The following is a 26,843-nucleotide window of genomic DNA, read 5'->3' on the forward strand; positions in this document are numbered from 1 at the left end:
TGACATTGTGACAGTCGGAAAGATTCCAAAGACAAGCAGCATACAATTGGCCTATTTTCAGAATTACCTACTACCTTAAAAATACAGGGGCGCCTGGGTGGCTCAGTTGGTTGATCATCCAACTGTGGCTCAGGTCAGGATCTCGCAGTTTATGAGTTCAAGCCCTGTATCAAGCTCTGCATTGACAACTCAGAGCCTGGAGCCTGCTTCCGATTCTGTGTTTCCCTCTCTCTCTGCCCCTCCCTTGCTCACACTCTGTCTCTCTCTCAAAAACAAATTAATGTTAAAAAAAAAAATTAAAAATACAGGCTCCTAGGTCCTATCTCTCCCTCCTGAAACAGAAATCAGAAACTCTAGGGAAGTGACCCTGGACTCTATGTTTTTAGAAAGTTCCTCAGGGCATTCTGATGATCAGCTGTATTAGAAAATCAGATACAGAGGCACTTGGGTGGCTCAGTCGGTTAAGCATCCAACTTTGGCTCAGGTCATGATCTCACAGTTCATGGGTTTGAGCCTGCGTTGGGCTCTATGCTGACAGCTCAGAGCCTGGAGCCTGCTTCAGATTCTGTGTGTGTGTGTGTGTGTGTCTCTCTCTTTGCCCCTCCCCTGCTCGCAGTCTATGTCTCTCTCTCAAAACAAAATTAATATACTTTAAAAAATCTAAAAAAAAGAAAGATATAAATTATCAGAATTTTACTTGAAGAAGGAAACACTTTTGTAGAAAATCTCTCACACTATGCAGGAATCACTGACTTTAAGTCGCTTCCCAAGTTATATTAATAGGAATTTTTCTATTTACTCCTTCAATCTTACCACATGTGGAAAACATTTTCACATTAAGAAGTGCCTAAAATACACAGGACATATTTCTTGTAATGTGTCATAGTATCAAAAAAGACTCAGACAACCTTTATAATCTATGATCTAATCATATCCAGGAGGGAACTCTGTTGGTACAAAAGAGCATTAAGTCAACAGAAGTAAAATAAAGAATTTTCTAGATGAAACTACCTGAAGCCACAATGATTTTGACCCATGTGTATCATGTCAGTTCAGTGAGCTAAGGTCAAGAGAATTGCAGTGCTCATGCCTCCAGACTAAATCATCCTGACAAGCATGGTGAACAGTCTGTTCTGGGAACAGGGAAGACGAGGAACTATAAGCTTCCAAGCATGAGAGGTGCCCCTAGGAAGTCTGAGTCACCCAAAATCAGGAGCTCAGTTCTCTTCTTCACTTTTCAAAGATTCTGGCTGAGCCTACCTTTAGCCTGAGGCAAGGTCAGTGAATTACAGATAATTCTGAATAACAAAGCTGGAGCAAGGCAAATGCACCTCCGTTTTTGAGAAAGAGAAAGAAATGACAATGAAATCATGAGGTTGACACCAATCCTTAACAAAATTCTGGAACTTATTTGGGGGGTGGGGGATGGGGGGAGGACGTTTGGGGCACCCTGGAAAAAGAAGCGGAAATCGTAGAAACCAGTACTCATCACCAAGAAGAACTTAGTGAATCCTTCCAGCAATGCCAGCCCAACTCATTTCACACTTTGACAGGTTATTAGATAAGGAGACAGAGTTTCACAGGCCTTCAGTGAGGAATTTGCAAGAATCTCTCCAGATATCCTTGCATGTTATATAAAGAAATATAGGTTCAATGGCAGCACTAAAATAGATTAGAGAGTGGCTGAATGATCATAACTAAATGGATCTATGTCTTTGGTGATATGTATTCCAGTATATTGTCCTTGGTCCAGTCAAGTTCAAGAAATGTTTCAGTGACATGGTAGAAATGCTTGTCAGCACTGAAGGCTGCATGTAAATTAGGAGGTAGCCCAATGAAATGGATGGCAGAGTCAAGATCCAAAGCGGTCTCCTAAGAATGGAATCTAATCAGATGAAATTGAGATAAGTGTACTTTAAGTACTTGGTCCTACCGGATCATCTACCCAGCGAAGCCACAGGAAACATTCATTCTAATGGCAATTAGTGTAAAAAAGGACTTGGGGACTTCACTGGACACCAAATTGAAAAGGAGTTAGCAATATGATTAGGCCATCAAAAGAGCTTCATGCATCATGCTACATGCTTCACGAATAGCCATTTGGTTTTTAGAATGATAACGGTGTTCATCTGGGAATCCCACCTTCACAGAGCCCTGGGGGCTAGTTTCTTCTATAGAAAGTTCTCACACCCCCTTACCTCTACTGTCTCACACATGCTTTGCTCCTGACTAACTCTTCCTCCAGGTCTCAATGCAGATGGCACAGGAAGTTGTTCTTGACCCTAGGATTAAGTTAGGCACCCTTCCTCTGGGCATCTGCATAGTTGGCAGCTGTCAGATCATGTCTAACACTGTACGGTACTGTTTTTAAATTGTCTGTTTCCACCTCTATATACTGTGAACAGCTTGCTGTGCTCATCATTATGTCTACAGGTTTACAAATGTCTCTTACCAGATGTTTAATAAACTTGTATTGAATTAATGAGTAAGATAGTTCAGAGAGTAATCAAGGCAGTGAAAGAACTCAAAAACACAGCACAAAAGGAGTGGAAGAAACTGGAGGCTTACCCAGGAGAAAGGAAGACTAACGTGAGTAAGGTGAAGATAGTCCTCAATTATGCAAAGGTCCACAGAGGGGGGAATTAGGCTTATTCGACATGTTATCAAGGGTAGAAGTTCCAAGGAGGCTATTTTAGCATAGTTCAAGAAACGACTTCCCAATAACACTATCAACAATGGAATAAGTTCGCATGAGAGAAATTAAGTTCACACGCTATACACACATTACAGCACAGACTGTCTGGATACATGGCAGAAACATCCTAAAGGAATTCAAGCACAGGATGGAAAGTTGGACTAAATGCTAAGATTCCCTAAGATCCCATGGTTTTATGATCAAATCACAGAAATACAGGCATCAACAACTCACACTATCTTCCTCTGTGGAAGAATCCATTAGGAATAAAAAGTTCCTCCAAAAGAAATTATATTCATGGAAATATTAGTAGATTGGAAATTCAATTGTCTTTTGCTTTGATGTCATCTATGCTAGGAAACTGGGTAAACTTGTATAAGTAGCATCAAACTCCAAGCCTATTTCTTTATCTGTACAATGAAATATTGGGTCGAATCAAGATTCTGAATACTCTTCTAGATATATAATCTATTTTATACAATGCAATGACTTTAAGGACCTACCCTAGGAGAGTTTGTCAGAGGGTATATCCATTGGGTTACATGCATTACAGAGACTTACATGCTAAGTTTCTCAGTGGCTAAATCCACTGAGTTAGAACATCCAGTAACTCAGTGTCAAGATGACTAGATTAATAGCTAGATGTTGAATTAGATTTAAAAAAAAAAAAATCTTCCCTACATTAGATCAGATGGATTTCAATGGCCTTGATTACTGTTGAAGGGAGTCTTGCTGTCTGAATTTCCAGAATTACTACTACAAATGATGGGCATTAATGTGCTGCAGTCTCCTTCTGGAGAGAGGCCCAACCCAATCAGGACTCACAAACACTGGAATACTTTGCCCTGACATTGAAAAGTACAGCCCAAGCTTTGGACATTTCCACTTAACACTGCACTTAGAAAAAGATCTCAGCTCATCTAGCATCAAATCTCCTGGCATCGTTTTAGGATAGGCCATCTCTTCCATGGATACAGGTCCTTTTAGATTGGGGCAACATCACAATCAACTTCATAGACACTAATCAATATCTAGCAATCTCGATTCAATTCACATCTTGGCCTGAATTGAATTTTTTTTTTTTTTTTTTTTACTAAATATATGGACTGAGGGAGTGGCTTCTGAAGGAGTGGTCTGCTCTCATCAGATAATTACATTAGAGAAAGAACACACCAGAGAATGCAGCAAAAGCTTCTTTGTCCCAGACTAAGGAAGCTATGACTCTATAGTGACATACAGGAACTGGAATTGTTTTTAATTCACTAAATGTAAAAATTTTATTCTCCTTGCTCTTTCAGTTTTCAGTTTAACGATAATTGTGAATTCCATGGTAAACAACTAGTATTTATCTTAACTGTTATTTTTTTATCTTTTTGTAAAACTGATATGGCATTAGTAAATATCAGGAACATTGTATAATAACTCATTTAATTCACAAAGACCTTATGAAGATACTGCTGCTATTCCCATTTTACAGATGAGCAAAGTAAAGCACAACGGATGCTGTAGTGTGTCCCTCAAAGTACTCCTTTAGAACCAGGTAACTCATTCCTCAGCTGCCATTGGTTGCTGAGGCTCACAGTTGTGTACCTGCATTAAGAACAGTTCTCATACAGGGGCACATGGGTGGCTCAGTCAGTTAAGTGTCTAGTTTTGGCTCCGGTCATGATCTCACAGCTAATGGGTTCAAGGCCCTCATCAGGCTCTGTGCCTACTCTTCAGATTCTGTGTCCCCCTCTCTTTCTGTCTCTCCCCCACTCACACTCTCTCTCAAAAATAAATAAACATTAAAAAAGAAGAAGAAGAAGAACAACAACAACAACAGTTCTCAAAGGGACCTTTCTTGCCCAAGTTTGCACCCCCTCTCCGGAGGTGCCGCACATTCAATGATTGGTCATTGGTGGGATATAACACGGACAGTCTCCAACTACTTGCCTTAATCCATAATACTGAAAAGCCATCCCAGCTACAGAGTTCCTCACTGGTTATCAGAACTCAGTAGTAACTGTGCCATAATTCAACTCTACCCTGTGCCTGATCCAGCTTCCCCCATTCCCAAGAAGACACCACAATAAACCTCCTACAGCAAATCTCCATTTCAAAGTCTGTTTCCCCAAATAACCCAACCCATGCCAGGTTCTTGTCCCAGGTCACATGGGCTAATCAGCAGTAAACCCAAGTAATCCAGGTCCAGAATTCATGTTCTCAGCCACTATGCTAATGTGCTTCTTTATAAGTACACTTTGTTTTCTGTCTGCATCTCAGTTAATAGCCTGGAGAAATATTTCCCAAGTTGAAGGATCACTAATAATCCTTTAGATATCTTACATATGCATCAACAAATGGAACCCTGTTCAAATAAGTTCAGTCAATGTCACACAGTCCATCTCTTATTAGACAGTCTCCATGCACATTAATATGTCAACAGAGCTAGTAAGTTATACAATAAAAAAATCTATGTAAATGAAGTCTGAAATATAGTTTCCAACAGACCACCCTTTTTTAATGAAACGTCTATTAGTACCAATCTACTAGTATCCCTCAGAACCAGTTTGGGAAATGCTAGCCTGGAGAAATATTCACTGTCCTTCCAAGGACCTTCTGACTCCTCTCTTTAAGCTCTCTGATGTCTGACCACTTCTGAGAAGCCATCTCAGACAGAATGAAGTGTTTCTAACATTTTATCCTTTTCTGTGCAGAACCCCATGTTCTCTGTCTGAAGAAAGCACTTATCTTTGCTTTACATGCATGACATTATGCATAACATCTGCAGAGTTTGCAAATACGTTATCCTTCCATTCAATGGCCATTCATGGGAGTGGGGGGTGGATTTTTAGGTCTGACTTCTCAATGTATCTCTAACACCGTGAGAATTTAAAGACCTACTGAACCTTATTGGGAATCTTTTTTCTGTCTTCCATAGAGAGGGGACGCATCCAGATTTGTTGAAATTCAAGAGCCCATCCAATATTAATATTGTAAGATTCCACCAGCTTCTTAATTTCTTGTATAATGTAGTGGTTGAGTTGGCGGGTTCTAAAATCACACACACACACACACACACACACACACACACACACACACACAGTAATTCAATATCCTCTTTACTCAATTAGTGTCTGTGTTCTGTATGCCCTTAGACATTTATTTTGCCCTTAAAACAGTAGCTTCCTCATGAGTAAAATCATATTAGTATGTATCATAGAGAGCTGCTGTGAGGATTAAGAGGTAATGTGTATAAAATGTTTAGCCTTTTCAAGCACATGTTAAATGCTCAAGCAATATTGGCCATTTTCATTTCATTGATATTGGTTGTGATTGTGGAGACGGTGGTGACAGTGACGGCTGGGAGAGGAGGCTGAGGGACATCTGTTGAAACTGTGCATTTGTCCCAGATTTCAAGTGTGAAGATGACTAAGACCGAGCAGCCAGAATAAGTTTGTGAAGCACATGCCCACGTGATGAATTGGAAAGTGCGTTTGGTTGGGGGCGGAGGGGGGTGGGGTGCGGCTGGGTAGCTCAACTGGTTAAGTGTCTGACTCTTGATTTTGGCTCAGGCCATGATCTCACAGTTTGTGAGGTTGAGCTCTGTATCAGTCTCTGTGCTGATAGTGCAGAGCCTGCTTGGGGTTCTCTCTCTCTGCCCGCTCTCTCTCTTTCTCTTTCTCTCTCAAAATAAATAAATAAACTTAAAAAAAATGTGTTGGAAGGGACACCTGGGTAGCTCAGTCAGTTAAGCATCCAACTCTTGGTTTCAGTCAGCTCAGGTCATGATCTTACAATTCATGAGATCGAGCCCCACGTCAGACTCTATGCTGACAAATGGATCTTGCTTGGGATTCTCTCTCTCCCTCTCTCTCTGTCCCTCCCCCCTCCTTGAAATAAATAAACTTAAAAAAAAAAAGTGTGTCTGGGGCTGCAATTGGGTTGACATGGTGCTGAGAAGCGTGGTTAAGGTGTCATACCCTTGCCCAATCTGCCCTCCTCACGCAAGAGTAACTTGGAAACCATACAGTGGCAATTATATCATAGTTAAAAAATATGATGTGTTGAGACTAAATGCACACCATACAGGATTTAGGTTTGAGAGGAGAAGAACTCAGGAGTTTCTCAAAAGGATTTGGAAAGATGGCTCTCATCAACAGGATGATAGTCCTACTTAATGAAGAAAAATGACAGTCCCCGTTTCTACTGCAGACCGTGCAAGAACAAATGGGCACAAACTTCTCTCAGATAAAACTAGATTGGCCTCCGAGAGAAAGATTTTAACTCGGAGAATTGGTCAGCTCCAGCAGGTCTCACTGAGGGGTGCCCCACCACCTCTACTCAGAGTCACAGGTGTCAGGAGGAATACCCATCTGTTTGGGTGGTTACGGGGAAGATTGTCTACAGTCAGAGGGAAGCATGCCAAGGAATTCTTTGCAATTCCCAAGCTTTGATGATAATACAACTTAACGTAATAAATGCTGCTGTTCCCAACATAGGGCTGCTGCCAAGGAAAGTTCTCAAGGGATTCCTCAGGCCAGAATTCCCCTTTAAAGACCCAAGGTGTAAGTCAGCTAGGGGTGGGTGTATTCAAAAAGCAGTAACAACCCTCTCTAATTAGACACAGCCTCCTAAGGGAAGCATCAACAGAGCGGTGAGACTGGCACTAGTAAATTAAATTTTTAAAATCCTGTTGCAGTCACTCCCCTGACATCCCCCCTTCCTTAGGCTCCACTCAGTTATTCTGTATTTATTGTAATTACTTTAGTAATAAGATTTGTTTTCTTGTTATTATATATATTACTGTGCAGAGTACAAAAAAAATAATAGCCAAAAAGAGTTATGTTTCTTATTTATCTCCTTGGCCGTTATTGGGCCAGGGGGAGGGGTAGGGAGCAGGGAGAAGCTGTAAATAGAAAAGAAAGTGTTTCCTGCGGAGTGAAGATGTATAGGAGCATATTTGCAAGAAGGAAGCAGGGCAATGAAGGAATAAGGCTAATAATTCAAAAGGGCTAGGTGGCTCAGAGAGATAAATAACCAAGGAAAAGACAACCTGGAAGTCAGGCCAGGGAGGGTGGCTTCACATTAGCAAGGCTCATATGCTACCTTTGACTTTCCTGTTTGTAAATTCTGGCCTCCAGCCCAAGGGCCCAAAACGGGAGAACATGAGGCCCCAGGCAAATCCTCAGTGCCAGCCTGACAGGTGCAATTCCTTCTGGTTCCTGATGGGGTGCACTTTCCTGGGAATAGGGAGGGGGTGGTGCTCCCAGGGAGGGGTGGACCATAGGGCTGTGATACTCAGGCTGGGTACACAGGGGAGGCAGTCCCCAGGCTGAGAAGACCGGTCCCCCCAACCACGGACACTGCTTGTGACAAACACCCTGAAACGCTATGGGAGATGGTCCTGACTTCTAAAAGGCAAGAAGCCAGGCTTTTGTCCTTTCCAATGGGAAAACTAAATCTATTTTAAGAGTAGGAATGAGGAGGGAAAAAGGCATTGGCTGAATTCTTCCAGTTCTAAGCTTTCTCTACTGCTATATATTTTATACAATTTACTCAATCCTACATCCTCTCCATAATTTTAAAAATTACAAGGACAAGCAAAGTTTTAGTTTTGTGTGTGTGTACACATATATAATTTAATATATATTACATGGTAAAATATATGTGTATATTATATATGGAAATATTCGATATACTATATATTATGATATATAAAATTACATAATTACATTATTTATAAAATGAAGGAGTCTCTTTCACTTTTTTCACATTGGACCTTGTCCCTCCCTCTACAGTGTTTCTATCTCACTGCAACCTTACCTTGGATCTCTTTGAAGAACTGAGAGATGAAAGCTATGAGATCATTAAGCTTGCTTGTCTCCGCTATTGAGAAGAGCTTTGCATGGCCCACCATTGAAATTCAGGCATTAGGACACAATCAGAGGAATCTTTACTTTTATACTTTCAGACAGTGCTTAACAGTTTGAAAGTACTACAGTATTTGATCATGACACTAATCAAGTGAGGTGCCATGGCTGGGCTTAGTAGCCTCTTAATAAGTTGAAGAAACAGGAGTGGAGAGGTTAAGTGATTTGTCCAAAGCCACATGGCTGAAAAGAAACGAATTTTGACCAGAGCCTGTGCCTTCTGATTGCCCAGTGGGGATTCCTTATATGGAATCACAATCACAATCATCCCAGATGGAAAAAAAAAAAAAGTCATCAAAATAAGGAAAAGCACAAACTATTTCCTTTGCGAAAGAAAGGCAGTGAGATCTATTATGACTCTGATAACAAGGGGACAGGCTCTCCCTCTTCTCCGGTGAAAGCAGAGCGCCCCGAGAGTAAATGGCAAAAGAAAAAGCACCCTCAGTATTGGCATGGCTTCTTAGGGCTGTGCTTCCCATTCTTCAGATATAGACTCTTATATATTTCAGGGAGCCATGCAACATACATCACTAAACACGTGGTAGATGCAATGGGAATTGAGAAATAACACATCCATATTATACCCAAGGGTTTGCTTTATAAAGACTTCTAAGTGTAGGTTGAAAGAAAGTGTTAGGCAAGGGGATGGTGAGAAAAGAGATGTCTGAAAGGGAAATTGAGAAGGAAGAATAGGGTTTCATCTACCTCCCTCCCTGCCTACATCCCTTCTGCCACTTCTTCCTCCTCCAGGGCAGGAAAGGAGAAGCAGCAGGATACAGAGATGAGAAGCTGCCCAGCCAATGAGGGAGCAAAGCATTTAACAAACAAGCACATTTCCCCAAGAGCCTCAGCCCGAACTTGATCAATGATTCTGCAACATTGAATCATTTTTAATTTAATGCTTCTGGGAAGTGGGGGGGGGGGGGGGGGTGGAAACCCATCAACTACAGGCACAGTTGGCAAGAGCTGGGTATTAGCATTTGGCAGCATTTATTATTGCTGTTTATGATGGCATAAATTAGGTTTATGCTGATATAATTAATAACCCTAAATTTAGGAATAATAAATAGTAATATTTGTTCAGAACTGCGATGTCTGAGCAAGGCAAATGGAGTACTCAAGCTCCTGACTCCTTCTCTGTGCTTACAAACGGGTGTGAGCAAGGAGGCCCCTGGGAAACTCTCCCACAACTCCCTGCCCCTAGGACTATGCATCATTTAAAACTATGCAAATGACTTAGCAGCAGGACCTTAAGAGTTCCCAGAGCAAATAATTTTTATTTTGATCTCTATGAATACGTTCATCTGCAAGATTGAGTATGCCACATTTCTCCCTAGAACCAGGACCCTCGATGTTGTCTTAGCCCACAGTGTTGCTACAAGGCACATACAGAGGTTTGGACAGCCATGCTAAATACCGTTTTCTTCATGGATCCCTCTACTTCCTTCCACATCATAGGAAAATCTTGGATGTTCCACAAAATCCCTGTAGACCATGATTTCAGAATTACTGACAGACATTTGGAAGGCAAGAATTCAAGGGGAAAAAAAAAAGTTACTTCTGCATCTTTCAAAAAAATTTAAGTGTGTATCTGCCTTTCGCTTTATAAAGTTGTAGAAAACAATTTGTGAGATTAAAATATTCCTATAAATGTTCCCTTTCTGTATGTACGAGAATATCTTAGCATCTGAGATGGACTGAGACCTTTTCTTCCAGTGAAGGCAAGAGGTAAACGGAGAAAATTATAGTTCCTCAGACCAAATAATCCCTTCTGGATCGCAGTAACATTTCCCCCCATTTTCAAATATAAGGAAGGCAAGTAAAGCAAAGAGAAAGAGATTAAATACCCTTTGCCCATGTCTCCCCAAAGATCCTTAACACGGAGACACACAAACAGAATAGAATCAGATCCAGACTGACCTTGCCATCCAAATAGCCAACCTCTGTTCCATGTCCCAAATATTTTATTTGTCCTAAAAACAAATAGAACAAAAATATCCATCCACTGATAACTCTGATCTGTTCCAAACAGTAAAAACTGGCAAAAGTAGTCTAAATTTTAAAAGTACATGACTTCAACTTTATGTTCCTTGTAGCTCCCAGGAAGGGCCATTGAGCCCCAAGGTAAGAGAATGGCTGACTGCTCTAGGCTAAGCTTTACTTGCTAAGAAATATGATCTCTGGCTCACAAACATTCCACAGGGAGATTCCACAGCAGGAACTTTGGATTCCCCTGGCCTCGCTGGAGGAAGAACTTGGAGCTGAAACTCTGGAATAAGTGTTTTAAAGGGGAGTACTGCTCTCACATCATTTCATAGCATTTCATCATGACCATCAGTATCATTGGTGCATCCCACATGGATTCCATCACTCAGCATCCCAGAAGCCACACAGCATGGAGAATTTTCTCCTGATAGGCTCTCCAGCTTGTGGTCATCTAAGCCTTCAGAGAGGGGGACACAGTGCCTTGCTGAGGAAAATGGAGACCTACTGAGAGGGTGCCCATGTGACAGTTAGTCTCCCTCTGCCTTTACTGGTCCCTCTTGCTTTTCCCTGTCCCTCTTTCTACCCTCTACAGAGGATCCCTGGTCTACTGCCTTTGCCTTGCAGGAAATACTACAGAGCTCACACCCATAGACACACTGAAAATCGGTGCTTCAGAAGCCAAACATGGTCCATAGAAGACCCACAGGACCCAACAGGGGCTCTGAGGGCATAAATCTGCCAGCTTGGAAGGATCCAGAGGACCCACACTTATTAAACCCTAACCTGTCGGAGAACTGCCAAGACAATACACCAGGGCCCTGATGTGTCCTCAGCTGTTTGTCCAAGACGGTAGATGATGACTAAGAGAGGAAAAGGAGAAGACCAAGTAATTACAATGCCCACAGGTTCAACAAGAACCACCCCTCACATGGGTAGAATACAAATTGTCCCTTGCCATCTAACATAATAAAACATTATTGGTGGGATACCAATACTTAAGTGCTAATATTTAACTAAATATGGATCCAACAGTTAATTTCTAACAGAATTGGCTTAAAGCCTTTTATAATCCTTGCTCTGGTCTAGAATTATCTATGTGGAGGTCTACACCTTAAAATACTTTAGAAAGGTCAGGTGCACCCGGGATTAGACTTAACACATATCTATTAGGCACTAACCACTTCCCAGACTCTGTGCTAAAAACATTCAAGAAGAGAGTCACCAAAATAACTGCCTGGAAGCCTTGACATAAGTGGAGCTCACAGCCAAGTGAAAAGAAGATGAACTTTGCAACCAGGCCCATCAGAGTTTAACCCCTGACTCTGAAACATCAGTTATGTGGTTGACCTCGTGCATGCCATCCAATCTTTAGCTTCTGTGAGTTTTTTCATCTGCAAAATGGGAGTAAGATTTGTTTTATAAGTATAAAAAATCAAAATTAAAATCATACTTTTCTCCTATAAGATTGGCAAAAAATTAAAAAGATTGATAAAATGCAGTGTTGACAATGGTATGGGGACAGGTACTTTCACCCACCGGTGGTGGGGATATATATTTGCACATTTTCTAAATAATCTGGCGGTAATATGTATCAAATATGAAATATGCATAACATTCAACTCAACAGACTGCTTTGAGAACTTATCATAAGGAAACAGCCAGAGAAATTCACCAAGAGAATAAAAATATTTCCCTATTATTTATAATGGAGAATTGTTTAAATTCATTAAAAGCTCATCAATACTATGACATTGCTAGTTTAAAAACTAATAACACCCAGAGCTCCTGGGTGGCTCAGTTGGTTAAGTGCCTGACTTTCGCTTAGGTCATGAACTCGCTACTGGTCTGTGAGTTCGAGCCCCATGTCGGGCTTTGTGCTGACAGCTCGGAACCTGAAGCCTTCTTTAGATTCTCTGTCTCCCTCTCTCTTTGCCCCTCCCTTGCTCACACTCTGTCTCTGTCTCTCAAAAATAAATAAACATTTAAATTTTTTTTTAAAAAACTAATAATGTTGCTTGTATTTTTTTCCATAGCAAGATGTTTTTAGCTTATAAACTATATTATAAAATATATGATTTTACTTAAGTTTATATATGTGTGTGTGTGTGTTATTAGGCATATATAATATATAATTATATATAATTAAAAAGAGATAGTTGGTATACTTGAAGCTGTCAAGTTACAAACGGCTAATGAATCTTCTCCAAGTTGACAATAGCGTTGATGTCTGGGTAGCCTGATTTGGGAAGCGCCCCATGTTGGAAAATTCCAGAAATGCTATGTAATTACCAGAGATGATCATGTGAACAATGTTCCTTGAAGTAATGCAATGCAATAGCCTTGAATTTGGGTGCTTTTTAATTTCTTCTTTCAGCTTCTTCTCAACACTGGAATTTTCTACAATAATGATGCATCATTTCTTTTTCTGGCATCGGAAACCATAAAAGAAACCATTCTACTTTTTGAAAACAAAGAAGTCACATGTATACAGGAATGAGCCCGATGCTGGTCCATGTCTAGAACTCAGCTAATGGATGCTTTGTGCTTGCTTTCTTTCTTTCTTTTTTTTTTAAAGGCGAGGTGGCACTCTCAACTTTTTTTTTTTAATGTTTATTTTTGAGAGGGAGGGAGGGAGAAGAGACGGAGAGGGGAAGGGGAAGGGGGAGGGGGAGGGGGAGGGAGAGGGAGAGGAAGAGGGAGAGGGAGAGAACACAGGCGAGGGGCAGAGAGGGAGACAGAGGATCTGAAGTGGGTTCTGCAATGACAGCACAGTGCCCAACACAGGGCTCAAACCCACAAACTGTGAGATCATAACCTGAGCCGAAGCGGGACGCTCAACCAACTGAGCCACCAAGGTGTCCCCGTTCTTGCTTTTCACCAACCATCTGAGCTGTCTGCCCTGTCACACTGCAGCTAAAGTGCAAATTACAATGCTCAGACTCCCTTGCCAGTTGGCCTCCTGGTAGGTTCTGCCAACAGGAGGTACTCCAGGGAGAGAGGCAGGCAGGGAGAAGAAGAAAAGGATACCCCCTGCCCCTGCTTTCCAGTTCCAGTTTATAAGACTACAGCAGCAGCGGGCAGCTGGCTCAAGCTCTGCATCCCAGGCTGGAAGGTACCAGCATCACTGTCCTCTTGCAGGTGACAGCGGTGGGCAGATACGTCCCCTTGGCATTCAGACACAGGTCACTCTACTCTCTTCCACCCTCTCAGCTGTCCCTTCTGGGCCACTGAAGCCCTTGCCAGGTCAGACCCCTTCTCAGAGTTCCAAACACCAGCCTCATAGAGCCCTCCAGCTGCCGGGTTCCGGTCACTCCACCTCTTCCCCCTGCTCCCACCCCCTTGCAGGTGGTCCCTTACCCTGCAGTTATTAATCTCTTGGCTTCTATTGTATCCCTTTTTGAAATTTTAGACTTCTGCCACCTGTTTTGAACCAAATCTCATCTTTTGAAACATCTAATATCTTGGCTGTGCCATGGACCATTTACATAATGAGAGAACAATAAAGCTATTTTATTTTCTGATGTCCCAGTTTTTCTGAGCATAACCCTGAAAACATATCTATTGTATTTATTATCTACTGTTCCCTTAGGAAGTTCTCTAAGTATGACTGCCTTTCATCCCGTTCACCAGTCTTGGGCATAGATACTTTCTCTCAATCTCAATAGCATGGCTAAAACAAGAAGAAAGCCGTATTAACACTTTACTAAAGAATAAATGATACAACAGAAGATAACTACTTGCAGGGGTGCCTGGGTGGCTCAGTTGGTTAAGCGTCCAACTTTGGCTCAGGTCATGATCTCATGGTTTGTGGGTTCGAGACCCACCTCGGGCTCTGTGCTAACAGCTCATCAGAGCCTGGAGCCTGCTTCAGATTCTGTGTCTCCCTCTCTCTCTGCTCCTCCCCCATTCATGCTCTGTCTCTCTCTCTCTCTCAAAAATAAATAAACGTTAAAAAATTTTTAAAAAGAAGAAGATAACTACTCATAGAATATTTAAAATTGATTATTGGTAGAAGTGTTCTCATTCTCAAGTAGCCACTTAGGGGATTCCTTCTTCTGGCTTCCTCCAAATGGCAGATGCCATTTTTCCTCTGTAACCTCTGGTTAGACCACAGTTTCTCCAATTTCAAGCTCAGAAGAATTATCTCTTCTCCTTAAAAGCCCATTTTCCAGACATCTTTTATTGTTCCACGACCTGCTTCTTTTCAGGATGCTTGACGATAGGAATAACCAATCCAGTCAATGATTACATTGCTGATACTCACAGGGAACTTTTATGGACAGTAGCACCATGGATCACAGTACAAATACTAAGTATGCATTAATCTGTCATGATCTCAAGACCCAGCAGACAAACCCCCAGGTTACTTGTATGATCGCGTGCAGGTGGGTTGTCAGCCCAAGCAGTATCTGATGTGGAACTTCTCACCAGTCTGTTGTCTGGGATTCAGTGAGTATTTCCCATTCTTACATGTGCAAATGGAAGCAAATAATAAAATTACACACTTACTATGGCCCATTTTTTTCAAATATAACTGATCTGCGAGATCCCAAAGCCTGAGAACTAACCGCTACTAAATGTTACCATATTGAAGAGATTTGAAATACATTAAAAGGTTAGCGTTGAGGCCACCTTAGAGGGAGCCCTGAGCATATCAAAACAGGAGGGAAGAGACACGGATCTGCCCACGCTGAAGTGAGCCCAGTGGAGATAACTGTCAGTCCATTGTGATCATGAATAGTCAGCTGCATCAAAATATACCACAGGATGGGCATGGAAACTCCACGACGAAAAGTATTCAAAATTAGCTGGGTGTTGCCTACCGCCAAAAGCTGGCAGCAACAAGAAAGGATATATTCTCCAATGGAGAAGGCTGGCAGGACAAGGCAATGTCGAGGTCAAAGACAGGCTGGAAATTCAGATCCCATGAAAGAAGACTGAGGATCAGCCAGTTCATTCATGCTGGGCCCAAGTCACAGAAAGCTGCAAGGCTGCGTCTTGGTTTTTCCCCAGCACACCGGATATGAAGGTCCAAGTCAACAAGACTAATTTTGGAGACCACATGATTGCTTCTCCATCCAAGGTTGGGAAGAACTGGTCGACCAAAATGAACATGGGCTACGGAGCTAGACAGAGCGGGTTCAAAGCCCAGCTGTGCCACAAGCTAGCCATATAACCTTGGGCACAGGTGTCTGTATACATACATGTACACAAACACCTCAGTGTTTCAGCTATCTACACAATTTATCATGCCATTTCTGCCTTGGATTAGCTTTTTTTTATTTATTTTTTTATTTTTTTTTCAACGTTTATTTATTTTTGGGACAGAGAGAGACAGAGCATGAACGGGGGAGGGACAAAGAGAGAGGGAGACACAGAATCGGAAACAGGCTCCAGGCTCTGAGCCATCAGCCCAGAGCCCGACGCGGGGCTCGAACTCACGGACCGCGAGATCGTGACCTGGCTGAAGTCGGATGCTTAACCGACTGCGCCACCCAGGCGCCCCTGGATTAGCTTTTTAATATGGGATAACTCATTTTTTTTTTTTACCTCTACTTTCAGTTTCCTTAACATTTGAAGGACTGGGACCAAATAATATACATGAACCCTCCTAGCTAGAATATTTTAAGTTTTTCTTTGTTTGTTTTTTCATTCTAATGCCTTAAATCCCTACAGAAAAGTGGTATGGGACAGACAGAAGTTCTTGTCCTGTCTCTGTAACACCAGCTCCTCAAACTGCACCCAAGACTTCACTCCTGTGTACTCAAGTTTTCACATCTAGAAATTAGATAAGAAGACCTGCTTTTTGGGGTCATATTTACAATTACATGAGAAATCTATGTAAAAGAACAGGTTCTTTCTTGGCCCATAAAAGGTCTGAATGATTTTTTTCTTTAGGTAAAATCTGTGAGTTCTCTTATTGTAGTAAAATAAAGCCTTTACAACCCACAGTGGAGTAAAAGAATATTGGCACTAACTTTAAATGGTCCCAGATAGTTTAAATTGTCAAGATTTTTTATCTGATTTTTATAGTTTCATTTGTTTCCCCCAGAGCATTCAGCTATTACTTCTTAATACCTTGGTGTGTTTACTCATAGTATGCCCTCTGCTCTTTATTGTTGTTTGTTTCTGTTCCACAATGGCCTTGAAGAAGAAAATCAAGTTGGCAGAGTTGTATATATACTAAGAATCAATATACTCTGATTCTCCTGTGAATAAAATGCCGGGCTGTGTGTTGACTTTATAAAAATTATTTTGTCACTACATTCAACCCAACAACAAAAGTCCAAAAATTGGGAACCATGCTAGATTTCTTCAACCCCTCACTTATATGCCATGCCAACCTATTAAGCAATCACCTTCCTTTCCCCATGTCACACTCTGATCAAGCCACCATTATCACTTCTGCCCTGACCCAATTTGTTGACCCCCTGGTCTTTTATCCCGTGTAGAAAAGAATGATGAGTCAATGATCTTCCTGGATTACTTAGAACTCAGCTCAATTCTATATAATCAACCAGGCCAGCAAGACGGTAGATTGTTTCTTTTGGAAACCATCTTTATATTTTGTTTTTCTGTTACAGACATGCGTTGCTAAGAGATCTTTGCCTTGGCAAGACCCACAGAATTTTTGCTGGAAAACCCGGGCTTTGTCTCTCTGACCACTGTTATCAAAACCTCTCAGCCATCCTCAGAGGCTCCATTACCATCGCCACAAAAGGAAACTACTCTATTTCTACACATTCTTGCATTTTCCATGGGGGCCCATGATTATTTGTGAAAGAAGAGTACAATGCAGTAAGTTAAGTACCAAACTCGGATTTAGGCTCTCTAATCTTTATGCAAAGATGGTTTCTTTGCTGTTCAGACCACACACAGTTCAGTTCAGTTACCTTTAAGAAATCTTTTAGTTAAAACGCATCCCGAGAAAACTGTTGAAGATCGGTACATCAGAAACAATATCACCCAGGCAACCTTTAGGTGAACTGCATTAAACTCAGAGAGGACTTCATATGGGGGTGTTAAGGTATGTAAAAGGGGGATTCAATATTACCCATGGGGTATCCCAAGGTAATACTGTATAAAGTGTTTGAGGTTCACATGGCAAAGATCAAAGCACAGGAAAACACAAAACCACCTAGTGATGCACAGCAGAACGGACATGCCCTGAAATGGAATGTCAATCACAGAAGAAGTTCAAGTAGAAGTTCAATGAACCATGTCTGGTAGGTTTTAAGAAGGCTTCATGAGCTGAGACCTTTCAGTGCTTTTACCGTGAGATGTTATGCCTCCATTGCAGTCTCAGGTCTTTGCTAGTGATGTGCTATGACCTGTGGATTTCCTGTCAGTAGAATAACGCTATGATTTCCAAGTCCCTTTCAGCCAAAATTGTTGGAGTGATCCAAGTGATCTATGACATGCCTTGAGCTCCATGATGAAAAGATGCTACGTTAAAAGAAAGGGTAATTTTAGTCATAATAAATAATGGTAATGGTGATGAATGGCGGTGTCACTGAGAAGTAGTTGGCCTGCCATGAGGGAGTCCAAAACAACCAGCTGCAAGACAAAAATGTGTCCAGGCCAGGAGGATGCTCTGTGACTGAGACCACATTAACCTTTCAACCAAAGACCTGGATCAAGCCCCTGATTTGGAGGTGTGAGCAGTTGAAATGGAAGAAACCACATTACTTATCCCTGAGTTTGAATACTGTCTCAGGCTTATGAGACATTTTCCCAGACAGATCGACAGGGAGCATGTTACCTTATTCTTCCAACAGAAGACAAAAGTGAGTAGGTCAGGAGAAGAGCCAGATTCCAACTAGGGTTATAACTCTAAACCCAGTACTCTTTCCATTCTCTACTAGTCCCCAGACAATTCAATGGAAAGAGAAACTTCAGAAAAGAGCCAACTTGGATGAGAACGTGCTGAAATGGGATCACGTCCCTCAAGACGGCTTGCATAGCTGTTTTCCATCCGTTTAGACTGAGTGAGCTTGCTAGTGAAATCCTGGGCCCCTCACACAGGGAGGAGTCACTCATTAATGTGCTAGACCTGTTCTCTGGGGCTAATGTAGCACGTGGCAGGAACCCACTGACTTCTGTTGGACCAGAAGAGAACAGTGCTCTAGAGTTTTGTCCAGCTTGAGATCTAAGAAGGCTAATTGCTACCAGAGGCCTAATTAATACTCTTGACTGGAAAGGCTTGGTGTCTTGCTCCTCACATGTACTTGAAGGCCAACTGGTCACCATAGGAAAAGAGGAAGGACCCTGCTCTCAGCCCATCAAAAACCTCCACCAAAAGCTAGGGAGTCTGGGAACTAAAAAACCAGGAAACTTGCTACGAACAAATGAATCACTTAACTTCTTTGCCTTTTTTTTTTTTTTTGTATCTATTAAAATTTTATTTTTAAAGTCTGTAGCTTTGACTTGCTTGCATTTTGGCATAGTTTAACATATTTTATCATTTGGAATGTATTCTGATCCTCTTTTTATATTTTATCATCTTTTTATTTCTATTTTTTTAACTTACCAGTATTCTTTTTTGTGCTTATCCTTTGAAGCGAGTCTATTCTCAGCTGTTTAACATGTATTTCACTTTTTCCCTTAAAGAAATTAATTACTATTTTATCTTTCTTAAAACAGTCTCTTTACTTAGTTGAAGCCATTTTAACTTTATCTCTTTGAAATTTTTGTTTTCTTTTTTATATATTTTTAATAATTCTCATTTTATCTCATTTCGCCTTTTAATATTGCTCTATTTTCTCAGTTTTCTAAACTTTTGTTTTGCTTTTTCAATACTGACATTTTTTTTTAAGTAGGCTTCACGTCCAATGCAGAGACCAACATGGGCTTCAAATTCACAACACTGAGATCAAGACCTGAGCAGATATCAAAAGTCAGATGCCCAGGCGACTGAGCCACCCAGGCACCCCCAATACTGACACTTAAATTATAAGTTATTTTTTCATTTATAGCTTCTGCTATCTTATGTTCTGTTTTTCTCAAAGAATACCAATGTCCATTCCTATAGTGAAATGAATCCTCTGTGACCACAGGACGAGTCTGTAGTCTCTTTCCCCAAGGGTTGAGAATTTGTGAACGTTAATCCTGCTGCCCCTATCCACCGGCAGTGGGACCTTGGGGACGTGCTCTGGTATCTGGCCTTCAGCTCATAAACTCTGAAAATGCTGCTCCTTCCAAAAGACCTCAGCAGACACTGGACTTCATCTTTCCTGTTAATGTGATCTGAAGGCATGCAGGAATGCCATGAGGAGCACCACTCCTTCCATCTGTTTATACAGCTACTTTCAACCACACAATCATCCCATTCAGATAAGGTGACACCCTTACTGGAGCTGTATGCAGAATCCAGTACAATACAACTCAATAAAGATTCCTCTGTAGTAAATATTAGTAAGTAAATGAAAACACTGGTCTTAACTGTGAAGAAATCAGAATCTGAGTTTTGACTTTGCCACTGTTCTACCATGAGACCTGGGCAAATCACTTGATCACCATGCACACTAATTTTCTCCTTTAAAAAAAAAAAAAAAAGATTGTTAGACGAGATTATTTCTTAGGACCCCTCTGGCATTAAGTGCCTATTAGTCTATGCCCTTCTATTCAAAGGAAACCGATAGGACATCGATGTGTGTGGGGAGTACGTTGTTATTTGTACCAGCTAACAGAAGCCCAAGAGAATTTATTCTTGCCAGAGTATGTCCTCTCCAATCACACCCACTGAGAGACACAATGTGTTACAATGGTGACATACATAAGGACCCAGTTGAGCTGGGTGCGACATACTTGCCATTGATGACACCATCGGGATTGAGCATGGGGATGACCTTGAAAATGAAGTTTTCCCTCAGGAGTGTAGCCACAGGGTCACTGCTGACCAGGAACTCCAAGGCCCCCTTCATCACCCAGCTGGCATTGCTTTCTCCTGGGTGCACTCGGGCCGTGATCACCTGGCATGGACGCTGCCCTGCCGAAAAAGGAACACAAAAAAGTTAAACCTAAGTATGCTTTCTATTTCCAACAAGATAATCTCCCAGGGGCCGGAATTACACCTGACTGGCATGAAGTCCAGAATAGGCTGATTGTGTCCCATACATATCTGATCTACACTTATCCATTTTCCATCTGTCTCTCTAGTCTGCAAGACTCAAGAAAATACAAAGTTAAAGCTCAAGGCTGTTATCAAAAGCACAAGTACTTAGTGGCATGAAAAGAACACAAGAAGCAGATTTTATCAAGATCACCAAAGGAACAGTTAACTCTCTAGAATCCAACAGCGTGATGCTGGATGTCGCAGATCTGAAATTAAATCTTATCTTCATACTTATCAGTTATAAGACCTTGGGTGAATAATTTAACTTCTCATCTGTAAAATGGGGACAATGATACTGATCTTGTGTGGTTGTTATAAAAACAGAAAGATGTAAATATGGCACTTGGAATACCGCGCGCCATTCACTACACGTTAGTTTCTTCCACCTCAATTACGACGTCTGTGGGTACGAGGATCCCTCTCATTCCCCAGTAGAAATGGGATTCAAAGATAGATCTTGTGCTGGGAACTTTACGTCTGTAAGACACTCAACTCAAACTTTAAGAAAGGTTTAACAAGAAGAAGCACCTGGAATTTCAATCATGGAATTACAATACTTTCCTTTCAGAAGGGAACAGGAAAAGACTCTCTGCCCAATCACAAGGAGCATATTGATCTGAAGAGACTGTATGGAGAATGCATTGATGAGAGAAAGAAGGGCTTGTCTTCCTTCCTTTGTTGATAGAATACATCTGGACCATTGTAATGTTGAGGTGTATTCTGGGACCACATCTTGGCTCAGATGAAAAGCGTATTTTGATTGATTAATGGTGTCTGTCCACCACTGGGGAAGGAGGGGAGAAAGTGTGGCATCATACCAGAAATTCGCCATATCTGCTCTAACCCCTTGTCCAATTTTATGTGTGTATGTGCATGTTTCTGACTCTCCTTTCCTTTTGTACCCTCACCCAATTCCTGATTGCTTCTCAACCCACTTGGGTGACAAGAACTAAGCATTGTCCAAGTATAAATACCCAGCTATTAAGCAGTCTAAAAGTTAAACTAGTCATTTCCTTCCATATCATTCAAATCACTGAGTTAAATATGGCTTTTCTACCCTTAAACAGTAGCCTTTTTGAGGGAACAAACTGTGTCTCCAATTCTGTACATTGAAAGCCAAAAATGAATAATACTCAATAACAGAGCTCAAGAACAGGAAATCATGAATTATATTACTATTATCATCAGTTAAGACAAAAACCACTATCTGTTGACAACCAGTGAGATATAGGCTTGAGGAGCAGGTATCAGTACACTTTTATCGACTATGGTGGGAGCAGGTCACGTCAGCCCATTAAAGGTCATTTATATATTGAGGATAATATTTGGTTGTTTTTCCCTAAGCAGGTGTCTTGAGCATATTCCAGGAAGTACAGGAGCCACAGAATATAAAAAGTTGAATAAAATAAATTTAATAAATAAAAATAATAAAAAGTTTTAATAGTCCTTGCTACATAAGAGGCCATAGCCTTTGCCAGTAGTGACAAACACGGGCAAATAATGAATGGTAAAGTGTGCTAATGAAAATGTACATAAGGTACCAAAAACAGATCTGACAGAGAGGGAAGGATGTTTCCAGAGCTGTGATGCTATTTGAGCTGAGACTTGCAGAATGAGTATCACCCTACAGGAGAGAAGGTAAGAAAGCATTTTCTAAGCAAAGAAAAAGATACATGCAAAGAACACAGAAAAGCAAAAATTAGGACATTTAAGAATAAAGGAAACAAGTGGCTGAAACAAAGGATTGAGGATGGTAACACATGGATTTAGAAAAGTAGGCTGGGGTCAAACTAGTAAGGTCTCCTAATATATTCAGGGATTTAGACTTTATTCTGTAGATCAGAAGTTCTCAACCATGGAGTCAGTGTCTCATTGGTATGCTATGGGTCAGTGATGGGGTCTACTGAAGAATCAATAGTTAGTGATAAATGTGTAAATGTTTGCTTGTGATTTTTTTTTTTTTAATTTTTTTTTTCAACATTTATTTACTTTTTGGGACAGAGAGAGACAGAGCATGAATGGGGGAGGAACATAGAGAGAGGGAGACACAGAATCGGAAACAGGCTCCAGGCCCTGAGCCATCAGCCCAGAGCCCGACGCGGGGCTCGAACTCACGGACGGCGAGATCGTGACCTGGCTGAAGTCGGACGCTTAACCGACTGTGCCACCCAGGGGCCCCTTATATATAATATATATGCATACATATACTATACACCTGGCACAAACTGCTGGTTGTCTGTCCCATAGCCTTTCTCCCCTTCTTTCTGACTACCAGACCCAATTCTGGGGGTGAAAGGATGTGCCTAGATTCAATGAAAGGATGTGCCTAGATTCAAACACCAAAACTTTTGGATCCTCTTGTAGGGAAGGGTGGCCATGTGACAGAATCATGGCCCATGAGATGTAAATGGTAATAGGGGGTAAATCTTTCTGGAAATCTGACTGAAAGGGACAGTTTCACTTGGCAAATCTGTCTTAGTCTTTGTCTCATTTCCCTGATCTTCTTCTTCCTCTTGCATTAAACATAGATATGATACTTTCCGGTGGGAAAGTCCACTTGAGAACCAAAGTCACATGCTTTGTGACCATAAACACAGAAAGATCCTGGGTTCTTGAAAAATTCTTTAAGTAGCTACCCTACACCACCATGAGCTTCTTCACTGCTTCTGGATATTTTGATATGTATGTTCCAGGAAGGAACATGTGAGAACCACTACTTTAAGAAGCAGAGAGTCCATGATGATTTTCAGCAGGAAAAAGACATACAGAAGGCTGTGCTTTATGAAATCATTCTGACGTTATTGTAGACCATACATTTGTTGAGTCAATAACAGAATGGCCTGTTGAAGTAAAGAACAACTTTTAGAGCTGTAATTTCCAGAGTTCAAATTCCAGCCCCACCATTGTCTACAAAATGAGTTATGGAAGTTTCTGATGAAATTGAGTATTGGATGGGGTGTCCTGCAGCTAAGACTAATGATTTGCTAACTGGAGCTTCCTAAATAAGCATATTGAAAGGGGGAAAGAGATATACAGTTAGCTAGCTGAGCAGAGCTGAACCTAACTGAAGGCCAACTGGCCCCCTATATCATTTGCTCGCAATCACATCTCACTCTTTCCAAAGCAAGCCGTATTGGCACTCCAATAAAAAGCTTATTGAGAAAGAGCCTTGATGAATTCGTACCCAATCAGCAGCCTATTTTCAGTTCTATAATTCCATATCACTCTTTTTGTGCTTTTTGAACTAAGTTCATTTACAGCATATTGAACAACAATAGTAAATGCTCCCAGCCCTGCAAGAAGAAATAAAAAATAGCTTAAGCTCTTGTAAATTTCCAATACCAACCGAACACCCTCACTGTCTGTCCCAGTTGTCTTCCATTGCCTGATACCCAGTACAATTCAGTGCATTAGTCAATAAACCAAATGCAGCCCTTGCAAAGAGATGTCCACAACGTCCCTTTCCTCTGGAGAGTCAGGCTGATAATCTGCTATATTGTAATACACCACAAGACCCAACAGGCTGTTCTGAGCATCCTGGGGAAAGAAGAAGAAAATGGGGAAAACAGTGGGTTCCTATGAAGACATAAGCAGCATTTTAGCCATTCCTAGTTGATTTTTCTCTCTTCCCCTCTGTGATTTAAGCAATTTTATAGCTGTATTGGTGAGTTAAACTTATGAGACCATTGAGTTGCAGCAGCAAATGGTGCTCCAGAGAACTCATAACAGACAACAGCTGTAAACAGTATGTGACACGCATACCATGTGTTTTTTCTTGTTATTGACAATTTCAGTTTTAAAAATTCATTTCTGCTTCGGGTAGGGCAATGAGTATCAGGTATCTGCATTTTTTTTCTCTGCAATTTATAAAATCTATTCTGGAGGTCACCAAAATCTATGGGGGAGTCATGGTTTGGCAATATGCTAATTCTTAAAGCTTGGTATTGAATTTATGTCAGTGGTAATAACATCTGTGAAAAGAGGTTAGAAACAAGTAAAGGACTATATAATGTCTAAGAGATATCAGGCTCACGGCCAGTGAAAACCTGAGTAAGAAGTGAAAACACGTGATGACAAACATGTGCACCCAACTCTATAACATCCACCCAGTTGTTCCTTTTTTTACTTTCAACAATATATATTAAACTCCTACTGGAACTCTGCAAGGTTCTCGAGATTCCAAGAGAAATAGTGGTTTTTGCCCTCAGGGAACTGATAATAGTCTGGTGGGAAAGACAGGCACACAAATAATTATGATCCAGTGTGATCAGGGACATTTGTCAAAACATTTTCAAAGCACAGCAGATGCTCATTACATTATTTATAATAATATGATCAGCTGGAAATGACTTAAACGTGCACCCACAGAAAATAAGGAAAGAAAACATAAAACAGAATACTATGCAACCTTTAAAATGGCACACAGATCTCTTTCCGTGGACATTAGAAGGTATCTGTGACATAATGATAAGTGACAAATATAAAACACAAGTAAGAGTTTCATCATAGTCGATCCCATTTATGTGTAGTTATAACATTTACTTAAGGTTATCTATCTACACATAGGACACATCTGTGGGTGGAGGTCATCTTGGTAATTTTTATGTCTGGTATGTCCCTACATAGTATGTTCTCCTCTTCAGAGAATATTAATCATATCTCAATTTTCACAAAGGCAAATTATTTGCAAATAGTAAAGAGAGGAGAAATAGGAAAGCAATGGATTTTCACAGAAGAGGTAATATTGGATCTGGTTTGTCCAGGTTGAGTAAGAGTTTGCCAGATGAAGAAAAGAAAGGAAGGAAGTCATACAAAAAGGCTAAGTAGATGCATTTGCAAAATAACAAGGTCACAGAACACGTAATGCCTGAAGAAGAGCAAAGTGATGGGATGTGGCTGAAGTGCGAGCTACAAACAAGGTAAAATGGGAGTGAAGCCACAAAGCTGTTTGCACCTGTGTCTGCAGACCCATGGAACCAATGCTAATGAGATTGGAAACAATCTTGCAAGTTGTGGAAGCCTGTGTACACAATCCTCAGGCAAGAGTATGATGGGACAGGAGTTCTCAATGGAGCTGAAGACGCAGATCCTGGGGTTAAGTGGTGGGAGAAATGACCAAAATAGTAGATTGTGATTTCCAAAGTCAACTACCTTGACCTTCACTCTGGAAGGGGGTGAGGAAGGAGGCAAGGAAACAGACATGGGAAAAAATGTCAATGACAGAAGATTCCTACAAAAGAGAAAATCTGAAAATAGGCATGGTGGAAAATTATTATACATTATAGAAAAGACTAACGTTTCCCACCAATGGTGGCATACCATGTACATTTTCTGCACTGTGTGTTCCATCTCTTTTTTAATTAGCTTCATTTATAGTATAATATAACTTCAATAAATTTCACCAATTTCAATTTTACAATTCAGTGAATTTTGACAAATACATTCAGTGTTGTAAAACCACTATCATCATAATATGGAGCATTATTACTGTCACAAAAATCCCCCTCATTCTCTTTTGCAGGCAGTTCCCTCACCCATCCCTAGCCTCTGGCAACCAGTGATCTACTTTCTGTCTCAATAGGGTTTGTCTGCTCCGGAGTTCCATCAGAATTGATTCATATGACTTATAGCCTTTCTGTCTGGCTTCTTTCGCTTAGCATTAATGCTTTTTTAAGAGCCATCCACATTGTTGCATGCACATGCATCAATAATCTGTTCCTTTTAGCCAGGGATTTTCATTCCAGTGTGCCACAAAGCAATGGATATGCCACCATTGGTTTATCATATTATGAATAAAGCCGTTATAATCACATGTTTTTCTTTGGAGTGAATACCTAGCTACAGAATTGTGCATATTATGGTAAGGTTAACATTATAGTAAGTTACTAGAAGGTGCTGTCAAATTGTTTCCCGAAGAGTCTCTACCATTCTGCATGTTCACTGGCAATGTTTGAGAGTTCCAATGGATCCACATACTGACCAACTCTTAATATTGTCAGGCTTTTTAATTTTAGCCATTCTAATGGGGAGGTACTAGTGTCTAATTGTTGTTTCAATTTGCATTTCCCTGATGACTAGTGATGTTGGAAACTTCTAGTGTTTTTTTTTTTTTTTAAGCTATTTCCATACCTTC

The 26,843-nt window shown here is 40.9% G+C and overlaps 1 protein-coding gene and 1 pseudogene across 2 annotated transcripts in view; both read right to left on the reverse strand.

Annotated features, from left to right (window-relative positions):
* LOC123584410 overlaps positions 1–15,553 on the reverse strand; it is a 69,748-nt pseudogene extending 54,195 nt beyond the window's left edge.
* Positions 1–26,843, reverse strand: part of AGBL1 (AGBL carboxypeptidase 1) — an 843,774-nt gene that overhangs the window by 521,941 nt on the left and 294,990 nt on the right. For both annotated transcript variants that reach the window (XM_045448714.1, XM_045448713.1), the window contains exon 18: positions 20,404–20,584. In XM_045448714.1, the coding sequence (XP_045304670.1) occupies positions 20,404–20,584 (181 nt within the window). The remainder of the gene's footprint in view (positions 1–20,403; positions 20,585–26,843) is intronic.

Source organism: Leopardus geoffroyi, chromosome B3, assembly GCF_018350155.1.
Source record: "Leopardus geoffroyi isolate Oge1 chromosome B3, O.geoffroyi_Oge1_pat1.0, whole genome shotgun sequence".
Lineage (NCBI taxonomy): Eukaryota > Metazoa > Chordata > Mammalia > Carnivora > Felidae > Leopardus > Leopardus geoffroyi.